The sequence below is a fragment of the Caretta caretta genome, chromosome 3, assembly GCF_965140235.1.
Source record: "Caretta caretta isolate rCarCar2 chromosome 3, rCarCar1.hap1, whole genome shotgun sequence".
Classification (NCBI taxonomy): Eukaryota; Metazoa; Chordata; order Testudines; family Cheloniidae; genus Caretta; species Caretta caretta.
Window position 1 is genome coordinate 113,566,585 of NC_134208.1, and position 12,495 is coordinate 113,579,079.

The 12,495-nt window shown below is 43.7% G+C and overlaps 1 protein-coding gene across 7 annotated transcripts in view; it reads left to right on the forward strand.

The window, feature by feature from the left end:
• Positions 1-12,495, forward strand: part of SASH1 (SAM and SH3 domain containing 1) — an 890,912-nt gene that overhangs the window by 857,374 nt on the left and 21,043 nt on the right. For all 7 annotated transcript variants that reach the window (XM_048844286.2, XM_048844290.2, XM_048844289.2 and 4 more), the window contains 5 exons: positions 2,678-2,752; positions 5,588-5,731; positions 9,606-9,741; positions 9,943-10,112; positions 11,886-12,095. In XM_048844286.2, the coding sequence (XP_048700243.1) occupies positions 2,678-2,752; positions 5,588-5,731; positions 9,606-9,741; positions 9,943-10,112; positions 11,886-12,095 (735 nt within the window). The remainder of the gene's footprint in view (positions 1-2,677; positions 2,753-5,587; positions 5,732-9,605; positions 9,742-9,942; positions 10,113-11,885; positions 12,096-12,495) is intronic.

Sequence of the window (12,495 nt, forward strand, 5' to 3'; positions counted from 1 at the left end):
GCACAGAAGGTCCCAGTTATGTGGATAAAGCAGGCAGGGCAAAGTTTTTGGCCTGAGGGCCACATCGGGGAATAGAAATTGTGTGGCAGGCAATGAATGCTCACAAAATTGGGGGTGGGCTCTGGTTGGGGAGGCGGGCTCTGGGGTGGGGTTGGCAATTAGGAGTTTGGGGTGTAGGAGGATGCTCTGGGCTGGGACCGAGGGGTTCGGAGGGCGGGAGGGGGATCAGGGCTGGGGCAGAGGGTTGGGGTGTGGGGAGAGGCTCAAGTGTGCAGGCTTTGAACGACGCTTACCTCAAGCAGCTCCCGAAGCAGTGGCATGTCCCTTCTCCGGCTCCTACACGTGGAGTGGCCCCCGACCCTGTGCCCCAGAGCGGGGCCATGCTGCGGTGACCCGGTGCCCTGGCTGGAGCACTGCAGCAGGGCTGAGCCACGTGGTACAGCCCCCAACCCAGTGCCCCAGCTGGAGCGCTGGAGCAGCGCAAGTCCCAGACCCCACTCCCCCGCAGGAGCTTGCGGGCCGGCTTAAAGTGGCTCATGGGCCAGATCCGGCCCTCGGGCCACAGTTTGCCAACCCCTGGGTTAAAAAGTGCTGTGTATGAAACATAGATCTTAATGGTGGTGTTTGCTGGTGTGGCTAGCGTATGACTTTTTATAAAACCGTTCTCACAGCTAGGTTGTGAGCTCGCCTTGACCAGTGTGACTAAGTCATTTGTTCTCAGACTTTTTCTGCTAATATCCCCCTTGTGACAGAGGGATGCCCTTAACCCAGTGAACACATGCACGCACACACACACCCCTCCCTAGGTGGCCTCTCACCATGCCTCATTACAGTTGCTGTCATCTCTTTTCCTGTCCATAGTCTTTCTGCTCTCACACCTTTTTTTCTGTTCATCTTTTCTCTTCTCTTTGTTTTTCTCTTGTGTGTTCTAGATGTTGCTCTCTTGTGTGCAGTTCCCTCTTCCTCCTCCCAACTCAGCAGAAGGCTGTGGGCTGCTTGGAGTAGGAGTGTTCATTGAAGGTGGTTCCATGAAGCTGGATCTCACATGTTCTTGCATCTGAGTGCCATGGGAGCAGAGGAGCAAAGGCTTGGCCCTCTGGACTTATGTCTGAGCCTGTTGCCCTGCTCCTGTGGCCAGCTTCTTTAAGTGCCACTGAATGTGCAGGGAGAGAAAGCTGATAGCTTTCAAGAGACACCCGCTGCTTTATCCATAGCCAACTTTGACAGGTTCGAGGTCATGCAACTTTCTTCATCCCCATATTTGTTGTTCTGCTTTGTCCCACCCCACCTGATTAGAAATGAATAAGGTAGAACAAAGGTTTGTTCTAATAGGACCAATTAATCAAATTGTCCATTGGGGACTGTAATTTTTGGGTCGTCTTCCTGCAAATCACAGTCTCCAGGCTTTTCGTTGAGTAGCTGTCAGCTGATAGGTGTTACCTACCTTCAAGCCTTTCAACAGCTTCTGGATGTTTGTTAGGCAAATCTGAAGAACTAAGAACCTGATCTAATGCCATTGATATCACTAGAAATCTCTCAATTGACTTCATTATGTGTTGGATCAGGATGTAAAAAAAGCACACCGATGTTCTTCAGGCATTTCCCCATCGCTTTGTCTAACTATAAAGAGATCATTTAAAACAGAGAACTACCTGTCTGTAAATCAGCTACCGAATATTACCACTGATACAAATAAATACTAATTGCTGCATCCTTATTTCCCTGGGATGTCCCATGTGGTTACTGTCAGTGAAAAGAATCTAAACACAGTCATTGGAACAGAGCAAGGTCACTGCAGTACAGTACTGTGCTCCAATTTTTGAGGGGGGGAAAAGTTTTTAACAGTTTTACCTTCTTGTATTGAAAGGCAGTAGTTGTATTCCCACTGAGTTCAAAGGGGCCAGTCCTCTTCCAGCTGATACAAGAGCTTTAGAACAGGTCCATCAGCCAGAGCTGAACATGTTGTTTCTTGCTGTGGACGTGTAGCTTTACTTAGTGTGATTGGTCACGCTGTGGCTTTGTGCTTTTGGGAGGGAACCGGTGTCATAGTGCTGATGCTTTTAGGCAGGAAGACTATTATCTACAGTATCAGAGTTTTTGGCCAGGTCTGAGGAGCAGTGAGTGAGTCACTCCACTGGGCTAATCGTGCCATTGTAAATATGACCTGCTTTCTTTCCCAGCGGGTGATAAAGCTGCTTTGTACCACCAAGCAGGGGTGAGAGATGCCTAAACTGGAGTCATTGCTTTGGAAGAATAAAACCTCTGGTGGCATATCCCTTTTTGACAGCTGGACTGGGGTTATGTTCCCCCCCACACACCCCCAGGGCCTGATTATGCAAGGTGCTTAGCTCATCCATTGATTTCAGTGGAAGTTGAAGGTGTTCAGCTACTCCCAGGAGGTGCTCACTCAACACCTCACAGGATTGGGGCCCCTGACTATAGGGGTACTACTTTGGACTAGTATAGGGGAGGAGGCTGGAATCAGGTTGCCAGAAAATTGAAAGGCTTACTACATAAAATGAGTGGACAGTTTTCTCAGTTTCTCATCCTTTTTTCCATTTCCATCTTCTGCATACATTTGTGTTTTCAGTGATGTTCTCCAAATGGGAGAAGATGCTTGAGTGAGTTAAGTGTTTGTAATGTGATTGTTTCTGTACTAATCCTGTCCTTTCCACAGAGAACCTGTAGCTTTGGAGGATTTGACTTGACAAATCGTTCCCTGCACATTGGAAACAACAACTCTGACCAAATGGTGAGTAGGAGGTAGGAAGGGCTGGGTCTGAAATAGCAGGAGGCTCCTCATGTGTGGTACTATGAAATGCTTCTTGGTGGAGTTCAATGTAGTCTTCGGTGTAGTTCTATAATAGCAGTTTGGGGATCCAAGTAAGCAGCCCAGAGAGCACAATTATTATTTTTAACCACCAACTGCACTGGTTTCTCAGCTTTGTGACAACCATATACTGTGTGTGTGTTTGTTTATATACTGTATGTGAGAATGATCAGGTGGTTACAGCACAGGACTAGGGGTCAGATCTCTGTTCTATTCCTAGCTAAGTCATTGACTTGCTGCATCACCTCAGGCAAGTCAAGTGATATCTGTGCTTCACCACAGATGGAAAAATATCTAATTTGTGACCAGAACATAAGAAGAAGATGATGACAATGACCACTCTGGATTAACGAATGTGCCTTCAGTGCATTTGCACAGGGCCCCATCTTGGCGGGGGGCAGGGAGCCCTAACCACTGGAAAAAAAACCAAAACAAAACTGAGTGGTGCGGTGACCCAGCGAGGCAGTTCTCAGTGCCACTTCCTCCAATTTTGCCTAGCTACCCTCCATGAGGGGTGGCCGGACCAAACCTGAGAATCGCAGGGTAGCTGGAATTGGGAGGATCCACCCTAGCCTGAGATGGAAGCAGAGCATTCCACTGGAGGGGCATCTGTGAATGACCAGGAAGGTCCTGGGGCAGTGGGTGAGAGGCTGGGTGAGAGTTCTTGGTGGACCGTGGGGTGAGGGCTGGGGGAAAGCTGGGAATGTTGGAGGGGTTGTGAGGTTGGGGACGGAGATGGTGGGGACTGCTATAAATGGGGCTGAGGGGTTGGGGTTGCAGTTAGGTGGGATGTGTGTGTGATGGCTGTCATGAAAAGTGGGGCTGGGGTATATGTGGTGTGGGGGCATTTGGGGGATGGGGGGGTGGAAGGGGCATTCAGGGGTCTGAGTGGGGTAGGGAAGAGGGGCATTCTGGGGTCCATGTGAGGTGGGGGCCGAATTTTCATAGTCACAGGGCCCCCAAATTATTTAATCTGGGTTCAGTGCTTCATCTATAAAATGCATACAAAAATGTTTTAGGCCTTCACTCACTGGTGTCTGTGAAAGGCTTTGAGATATCTGGATGGAAGTCACTATAGAAGTGCCTGTTCTGAAGTTGGCAGTCCTCCCCCCAGCCTCTTAATGCTATTTTTGGTATTAAAAAATAAACTCTCAAATGTATTACTTTGATCCAAAAGTTGCTGTTGTGAAGTCTGCAACCAAAAAGAACTATATTATAAATAATGATCAGCTCACTGTACCATTTTCCCCCCTCAAGAACAACTTTTACTATTTTAGCCTTGGTCTCTGCCAATTCTTTTATATCAAGTAGTTTAGATCAAATCTAAATAATAAAACAACCTATTGCCAACATGTCTGATAATGAGGAGGGATTAGTTTCCTTGGGACTAGAGAAATCTGTACTCAGTGATTTTCTTCCTTACATGTGGTTTATAAGCACATGATGTATATCTTTTAGCTAGTATCTTTAAACCAGTTGTGATGTTTTGTTCAGGTTACCTTTTGATCTGGGAAACTATGAAATCTAGATGTTATGCTTTCCCTTTCCACCAGCAGTGAGAAAGATATGGTATAGGAGACTAATGCATGCAGATCAAGTGGATTTGCTGAAAGTCTCTAACTGCATTAGTTTAATGTCTTTTCAGAACTCACAAGACAAAAGGTTATCTTTAACTTGATGAAAAGAAGCAGTAAAGTTAGCAATTAGGTTATCTTTGCAAAGAGAAAGGAAGATAGAGTTGGTGACTGCCAGATTTCACAATGATTTTTAGAAGAGGGAGGGAGAGGGTTTTTTATCTAGACTAGCTTTGTTTGGGGGTTTGCATGTATGTTGTCTTTGGTTTTTGTAATGATAATGACCTTTTTTCTAAAAACAAAATTATAATCCTTGTGGAAAATTCAGTTCTCCTCCTGAAGGGTTATTGCACCATATTGAAGATTAAATTCAACCATTAAAGTGTGAAATGGGTTTTTGTCCTCTCGCAGTGCAAATCTCAGTGCAGCCTTGGCTATGGAGGTGCTACGAGTGCCTCTCTAACAGAGTTGTATTATAATATGTATTTTGGAAGCCATATGGAGAAATATTGTGCTTTACGGATTGTGTAAACTGTCTGTGTAAGAATCAATCAGTGCAGCCACTTAACACGTGTGGTGGATGCAGCAACTAGTTTAAACTATAGGAAACCTACACAACAGTTTAGAAGAGAGAATGCAGCTTATCCAGTTGAAAATAAAATGGGAATTCAGGCAGGCAGAATGCAGTTATCCAAGCAAGTATTTGGCTAGGATCACAAGGTTAGCAATGCCTACTCTTGTGTAAAAAGGGTAGGGGATCTTTACTGACCAAGCAACAGATCAGACTACGATTTTATGTTGTATCAGAAGGTAGTGTTGCCTAACAGCTCGAATGTTCAATGGTAACTCAAAGCGGAGGAACGCCCTCTACTGAATCCCCAACATAACTTCATGCAGTACCTCTAGGGCCGCAAACCAGTTCTTATAATCAGGTCTGAGAAGCAGCAAGAGTCGATGAGAATGCTACAGTGGTTTATGCACCGAGTTTATTGTCAAGGCCAAAAAAGAGAAGGATTCCATGCTGAAGCTGAGAGCAGTGAACCAAACACTGTGCTACCTTCGTGTCACCCCCGGATACCTTTTTGCACTGAGCGCTGGAGTGAGATATAACAGGCAGGCAGCGTGGCAAGAATTTGCTCTTGTATTTTATTTTATAGACATAACCCCCTATTTTATTTTGCAGGGCAAAGAAGGAGACTTCATTTATAAAGAAGTGATCAAATCACCCTCTGCCTCCCGTATATCTCTTGGCAAAAAGGTGAAGTCTGTAAAAGAAACCATGAAGAAAAGGATGTCTAAAAAATATAGCAGCTCTCTGTCAGAGCAGGTATGTAATGCTCACAATGGACTATACTTGCTAAGATAAAAACTATAGGGGCTATTGATCCGCATGCTTCAAGGTATCTCCCAAAGGTCCAGTGAGGTCAGGAAGAAATTTTTCTGTGTGACTTAGTGTGATATGGCAAGTCCTGTGTTTTTCTTAAACCTCTCACTTTTATAGAAACCTAATCATGACAATTCAGTCTCAGATCTCCTTCTAGGTGACTGTTCAATAGAGGGAGATGACTGACGTGTTGTTGTTCCACCTCTGTCATTTTATTTATTATTTCTTTGGTTTCTTCAGTGATAAAAAGAGCCCTGGCTCCTTATACCAGTTCAAAAAACTAAAATTAAAATACAGCTGACACCCTAACTGAACTCCCTATAAAACTCAACATATACAACTCCCCTCTCGTAAGCAAAGCTAACTTACCGCTCCCCCTGCAGCAGCCTGTGAAAATAGATACACCTTGTATCTGTTTCTACCATTGCTTCATCACAGATTTGTACAGTTCATTCTTAAAAGCAGCCGTCAGCATATGCAGTTGTAAAGCTGTGCTTTGAATTTACTCTGGCCAAAGTAAATCTGTCTCCGAGAAAATCCCTTTTGGCAGACTTCATCTTCTTTGGTTTGGTGGATTGTCAAAGCGTCTAATGAACTAAAAAAAGATAAATCAGTCTTTCCACCTGTAATGTGTAAGTAATTGCTTACAAAACAGCTGGGAAAGCAACATTTTCTCTAATAAATATTACCCTCTAGTGGCCATTTAATAATCAGCAGCCAATTAGCATATCCTTGCAGTGTTAGAAAGCTGGAGCATGCTATTGGTGGACAGGAACAAATATACCATCATAGTGTTAATTTATCAGCAGTCCTCTGGTGATACCTCTTGGGACAGCTTGGCTACATACTTCCAGCCGTTATTTTTCTCTCTTGTCATTTGCTGAACAGTACTCAGCTCTGATGTTGAAGATCCGGTTCGAACTATCAACTCCTCAGGGCAGGAACCTTCTCTTTGGTATATGTTTGAGCAATACCTAGTACAGTGGGGCTGGGACCTGTAGGTGCAATTACAGTTCAAATTAATAATGAGCATTGTGGATTTTTGCTCCCAAATGAAGTGATCCATATTTCTCTTCACTGAAGCAGACTGATCCCAGGCTAATGCAAGTGATAGCTATCAAGTCATACTTTTAACTGCCCTGATAAATGTGGACCTGCAGCACCAGACTAGTGTGACCAACTATAACTCTCATTTAATTCTTGCGGTCTTTGGAGAGGACTTTAGCAGCTAGCCAAAACAATTTTGTAATAATTTTTCTTGAAAACTTATTAGAAAGGAGCATCAAGAATGGGAGATTTGGGGTGGGTTTTTCCCCCTCTCTCTCCCTTGTGCTTTATAGGCTGGAGAAGAGCATGTTGCTGTGTGTGTCATCCCAATGAACTAGAGAATGGGTTTACTTTAGAAGGAAATAGCTCTGCCTTGCAGTCTTCCCACCTAGTGCCTTTTGAACTCCCTGAGAATGGGCTACCTGATGTTATTAAAGAGAAGGGATGAGTGTTAGGCCACATGTGCCCCAGAAGAAAGCAGTGGTAAGGTTTAGGGTGGCAGGTGGAACTGTAGAACCAAAGCTGCTGAACAAAGTTACTTCACTGGTCATCCCTGTAATGATTATCGTCCATCACTTCACACACACTGGGCTGCCTTGCTCAAGCCCATGCTGCTTGTCCGGAACTTTCGTTTTTGATTGTAAACTCTTTGGGGCAGGGATTGTTGTTTGTTCTGTTCATGTGGCAGCCGAAGTCTTGGCTAACACATCAGGTAACCTCCAGAGCTAAAAGCATAAGCTGTTACAGCTTGAGCTAAAGAGACACGGCTGTTTAGCTGGGACTGTACCAACTCATACCCTTTGCGAATCGCAGAGAGGAAGGTGGCCTTGGAATGCACACTCACCAGTGAGTTACATTAGAACAGTGCCCAGCACTACTGGGCCCAATCTGGATGAGGCCTTGAGGCACTACCATCGTACAAATGTTAATAATAATAATTAATATATTTTTAAAAATAACTAAATCCTATTCCAAATAATGACAAACGGAATTGTTCTATCAGTAAATTTTTAAAAACGCAGCATGTGGTGTCATCCTCAATCATGTGCAGTGTTGCTCACACTTCCTAAGTATGTATGCAGTATGGAATCCCCTTCCTAAGTATGTATGCAGCCACGTTGGATCTACGCGGGTGATACTTTTTTTTAATTGTTCATTTCAAATGGGCAGTTCAATTAAGAAATAATAAGCTGCAACAAAGGTCACGTTTCCTCCTGTATTATGGAACTTTAAAGATAAGATGTTTGGGCCAAACCACCCTTTGGATATTCTACTTAGGAATGAGATAAATCTGAAAAACTGTGTGCACATTGGGTTAGTGATCTGCTTCTGCTCTTCTGCTTTCTCTGGCGATTTGCTTGACCTGTAGAGTCATATGCTGGGGAGATATTTCCTGATGATTCTGCAGTATGTAAATAATAGGTTTCATTCGGATGGTTTCATGACCACACGTCTGTGAAAATGCCAACTATTCTGTATATCAGCAGGGTTGGGTTTTGTTTTGTTTTTTAAATGCTGTACCATCTATCTTTGTGGCATCATTTCTCAAACTAAGTGCCTCTTTGCTGCCAGCATGTGTTCAAAAACATGCAAATGCTGCTCTGCCTGCAAATAGCTACCAGAAATGGAAATGATTGCTTGAGCCATTCTTCCGATAGGCTGTCACAATTTCAATATGGATAACATGCATTTGGATTGTCTATAATGCATGAAGGAATGAACACAGAAATTGCCTCCTCATATATGTGTCTAAGCATCCTTGCTTTTGTTTATAATTTCTTTGTGTCTGGGTTGCATTTTCCAGTTAATTGTTTTTCTCTTCACATACACAAGCAAAAAATGACAGTAATTTGTGGCAAGAAGTTTAAAATTTCCATTTCTGCATTTGTTTGCAGTGTTGTCTGTGTTGGTCCCAGAATATTAGCAAGACAAAGTGGGTGAGGTAATATCTTTTACTGGACCAACTTCTATTGGTGAAAGAGACAAGCTATCAAGCTCCATAGAGCTCTTCTTCAGGACCCGATATTACCTCACCCATCTGGTCATTTCTGTTTTGACTTACATGGACGCTATTTATTTTTGCTTATATTATGCAAATGCCTGATTGGGAAAGTTGACAAGCAGTTAAAAGCCTATAGCAAATGTTCTCACTAAAAATATTTAGTGTCTTAATTTTTTGTCTCTAAACTGGGAGTTCTGTGTGAAGGAAAAACTCTCTGCTGGGTTTTAAACATCTAACAATGCATCAAGCAAAATGTTTAGTTTGGGATTTTAAAAATACTATACAAAATGGTTGCCTAAATTGTAATACATCAGAGAGGGAGAGCAAACGAATGAACCTGGGGAGGAAGGATGGTTTTGTGATTAAGGCACTAGACTGGGATTCAGGAGTTTCCATTCCCAGCTCTGCCACAGACTTTGTGACCTTGGACAAGTTACTTAACTTCTGTTTCCCCATCTATAAAATGGGGATAATGCCCCCTTTCTTTCACCTGTTTTTGTCTTGTCTGTTTAGATTGTAAGCTGCCTGGGGCAGGGACTGTCTCCTATTATGTGTTTATACAGAGCCTAGCACTGTGGGGCCCCAACTTCTGTTGGGTCCCCTAGACTTTACCATAATGCCGAGAATAAATAAATCCTAATGACTTCTGTCCTTGCTGGTAACATGTAGTAGAATATGTACTAAGTTTTCTCTTAAGATACATGCAAGCAGTCCCTGCCATCTTCCATGGGAATCTGCCAATCTGAAATGGGTTCAAATCTCTTTCAGGACTCCAGCCCTGATGTAATGCCAGGTTCTCCGCAGTCACCACAGCCAGAGACTGATTCTCTGGATAAGCCCAAACTGAAAGCTGGTGGTTCAGTAGAAAGCCTGAGGAGCTCCTTAAGTGGTCAGAGCTCAATGAGTAAGTTCAATTATAATCGCATCATTTTGTTGTTGTTGCTGCAGGGCACATAGATTTCCACAGTAAATAAAATGAAGTTCTTATGAGCATTTTCGTGTTTGCATCTCATCTCTGACAGTGGCAGAAATGAATTGGTGTTGATGAGCCCTTCTAACAAGCATATATTTTTTTTTAAGCTGTTACTCTGGTTCCCCCACACAGGTGGTCAGACAGTGAGCACGACAGATTCCTCAGCCAGCAACCGGGAGAGTGTCAAGTCTGAAGATGGTGATGATGAAGAGCCTCCCTATAGGGGACCTTTTTGTGGACGAGCCAGGGTTCACACTGATTTTACACCCAGCCCTTATGACACTGACTCCCTGAAACTTAAGGTACCAGTTTTCTTCTTGGATCAAATGACATATGCTACTCAGGGAAAACTCCCACTGAAAAGTCAGTAAGAGCTTAGTCTGAGGAAGGCTAACACAGTACTTAGTCCCTTATTTAGCTGAGGTTGTGCTCCCTGCATTCCCGTTACCTGTCTCTTTCTGGTATTGCAATGTGCTCTTAGGAGTTGTTTGGGTGATAAAATATAGGTGAGTAGTTCTTAGTATTTTCCTAAATCCAAGCAAACCTGCTTTAAAATTCCAAAGGGGCAGGCAGAGAAGGGAGTGGAGGGGTATGTGTGAAGGGAGTGGGGGAGTTAACTACTGTGGAACTGAAAATATATGCTGTAAATTTACTTCCACTCTGCACGGATTTGAAAAATCAATTTTCAGAGAGAGTTTTTCTAGCAACAGGCAAGCAGAAGAACTCAGCTGAAACAGGCCAGAGTTGTTAATTCCTGATCAAATAAATATTCTGAGCCAGATTCTTGGTTGCTGTCAAGGACAAGCCTTGTGGGGAAAGGGCTGCAAAGACAGTATAAAGTTCACTTTTGCACACTTCCAACACTGGGTGCCCTGTGTCTAGGTGGCCACCTACACTGCCAGAGCTAGTCCACCTGCACCGAACTAGAATTGAGTCTATTATAATTTGCACTAGCTACAAACAGTGCCACAGAGCTGAAACAGGTTTCAGAGTAGCAGCTGTGTTAGTCTGTATCCGCAAAAAGAAAAGGAGTACTAGTGGCACCTTAGAGACTAACCAATTTATTTGAGCATAAGCTTTTGTGAGCTACAGCTCACTTCATCGGATGCGTCTGATGAAGTGAGCTGTAGCTCACGAAAGTTTATGCTCAAATAAATTGGTTAGTCTCTAAAGTGCCACAAGTACTCCTTTTTTAGAGCTGAAACAGCAACTGCTGATAGACACAGAGTAGGAGTAGTATCTTGTGGTACTGTCTCTTTAGAATTAGCCAGGAATAATCACCAGAGGGCCTCCCATTATAAGAGGTCACTCACATGATGCAGTCACACCCAGGGTCTGTGTGCTCAGAATCTGTAGGAGCCATCTTGTCATGTAACTAATAAAGTGGTTTAAACTTCATATCACTGGCTTGACTCTGGTTCCTGAAACACAGACACTGCAGTACATTCACAAGGAAGATGCTCTCTGCCTGCCTGACCATTTTCAAAAGCAAGACAGTGGAGAGCATGAGCAACAATCCATAGATAACTGAGAACTACTGGTGTAAGTGTGAACTCCTGGGATCTATTCCAGGATCTGTGACTAGCTTGCTGAATGATCTTGGTCTACACTGATCTTGCTGTATGATCTTGGTCTACACTGAAAACTTACATCGGCATAATCCCCGCGCCTGAGAGATGTAGCTATACTGGCCTAACCCTTGGTGTAGACAACACTAGGTCAATGGAAGAATTCTTCTGTTGACCTAACTACTGCATCTCAAGGAAGTGGATTAACTCCGGGGTGATGGAAAAACCCCTTCCATCGCTATAGTTAGTGTCTACACTGAAGCACTACAGAAGCGTCACTGCAGCTTTTTTAATGTAGACCTTAGTCTCTGTTTGCCTCTTTCCCCATCTGTAAAATGGGTGTGACAAGACACACCTCACAAGCGTATGTGATTGAGTCATGTCTGCAAATTCCCCTGAGGTCTTCAGGTTCTGTGTAAGTGGAAAAACAGAGTGAGGATAGTGAGTTTGCCTGAGTATTGATAGGAATTATGTGCCTAACTGTCCCATTCTTTCTTGTGCCTTCAGAAAGGTGATATCATCGATATAATCAGCAAACCTCCCATGGGCACTTGGATGGGCCTGTTGAACAACAAAGTGGGCACTTTCAAATTTATCTATGTGGACGTGTTAAATGAGGAGGAAGAGAAGCCAAAGCGGCCCACAAGGAGACGACGGAAAGGAAGACCACCTCAGCCCAAGTCTGTCGAGGATCTCCTTGATCGTATCAATTTAAAGGTTAGTTCTCATTCTCTCTTGATACAGTTTCCCTATGGGAAGGGGGGTGCGTGCTGTTAAGTAAGTTTTTAGGGGCTACACAGTAAGGTTCTAATCCTGCACCCATTGGAACGTTCACCATTTATGTAATGGAAGCAGAATTGGCTCTTAATTTACAGAGGGGATGTAGCTGATGCATAGAACAAGTAACGTCCAGTGTAATGGACTGCTGAAGAGGTCAGTTACCTACATGCCAGGATCCTAATACATTCCACAGATTGGCAGTGAGATCGAGTACAACAACAAAAAACCTAGTATAGATCCAAAGGACATTAGGTTACTGTTTCTTTTAATGAGGGAGTTGATCGTCCCTGTTCCAGGAAGCTCAAGGTCAGCCAGGTTGGAGATAAGCTGCTGTGCC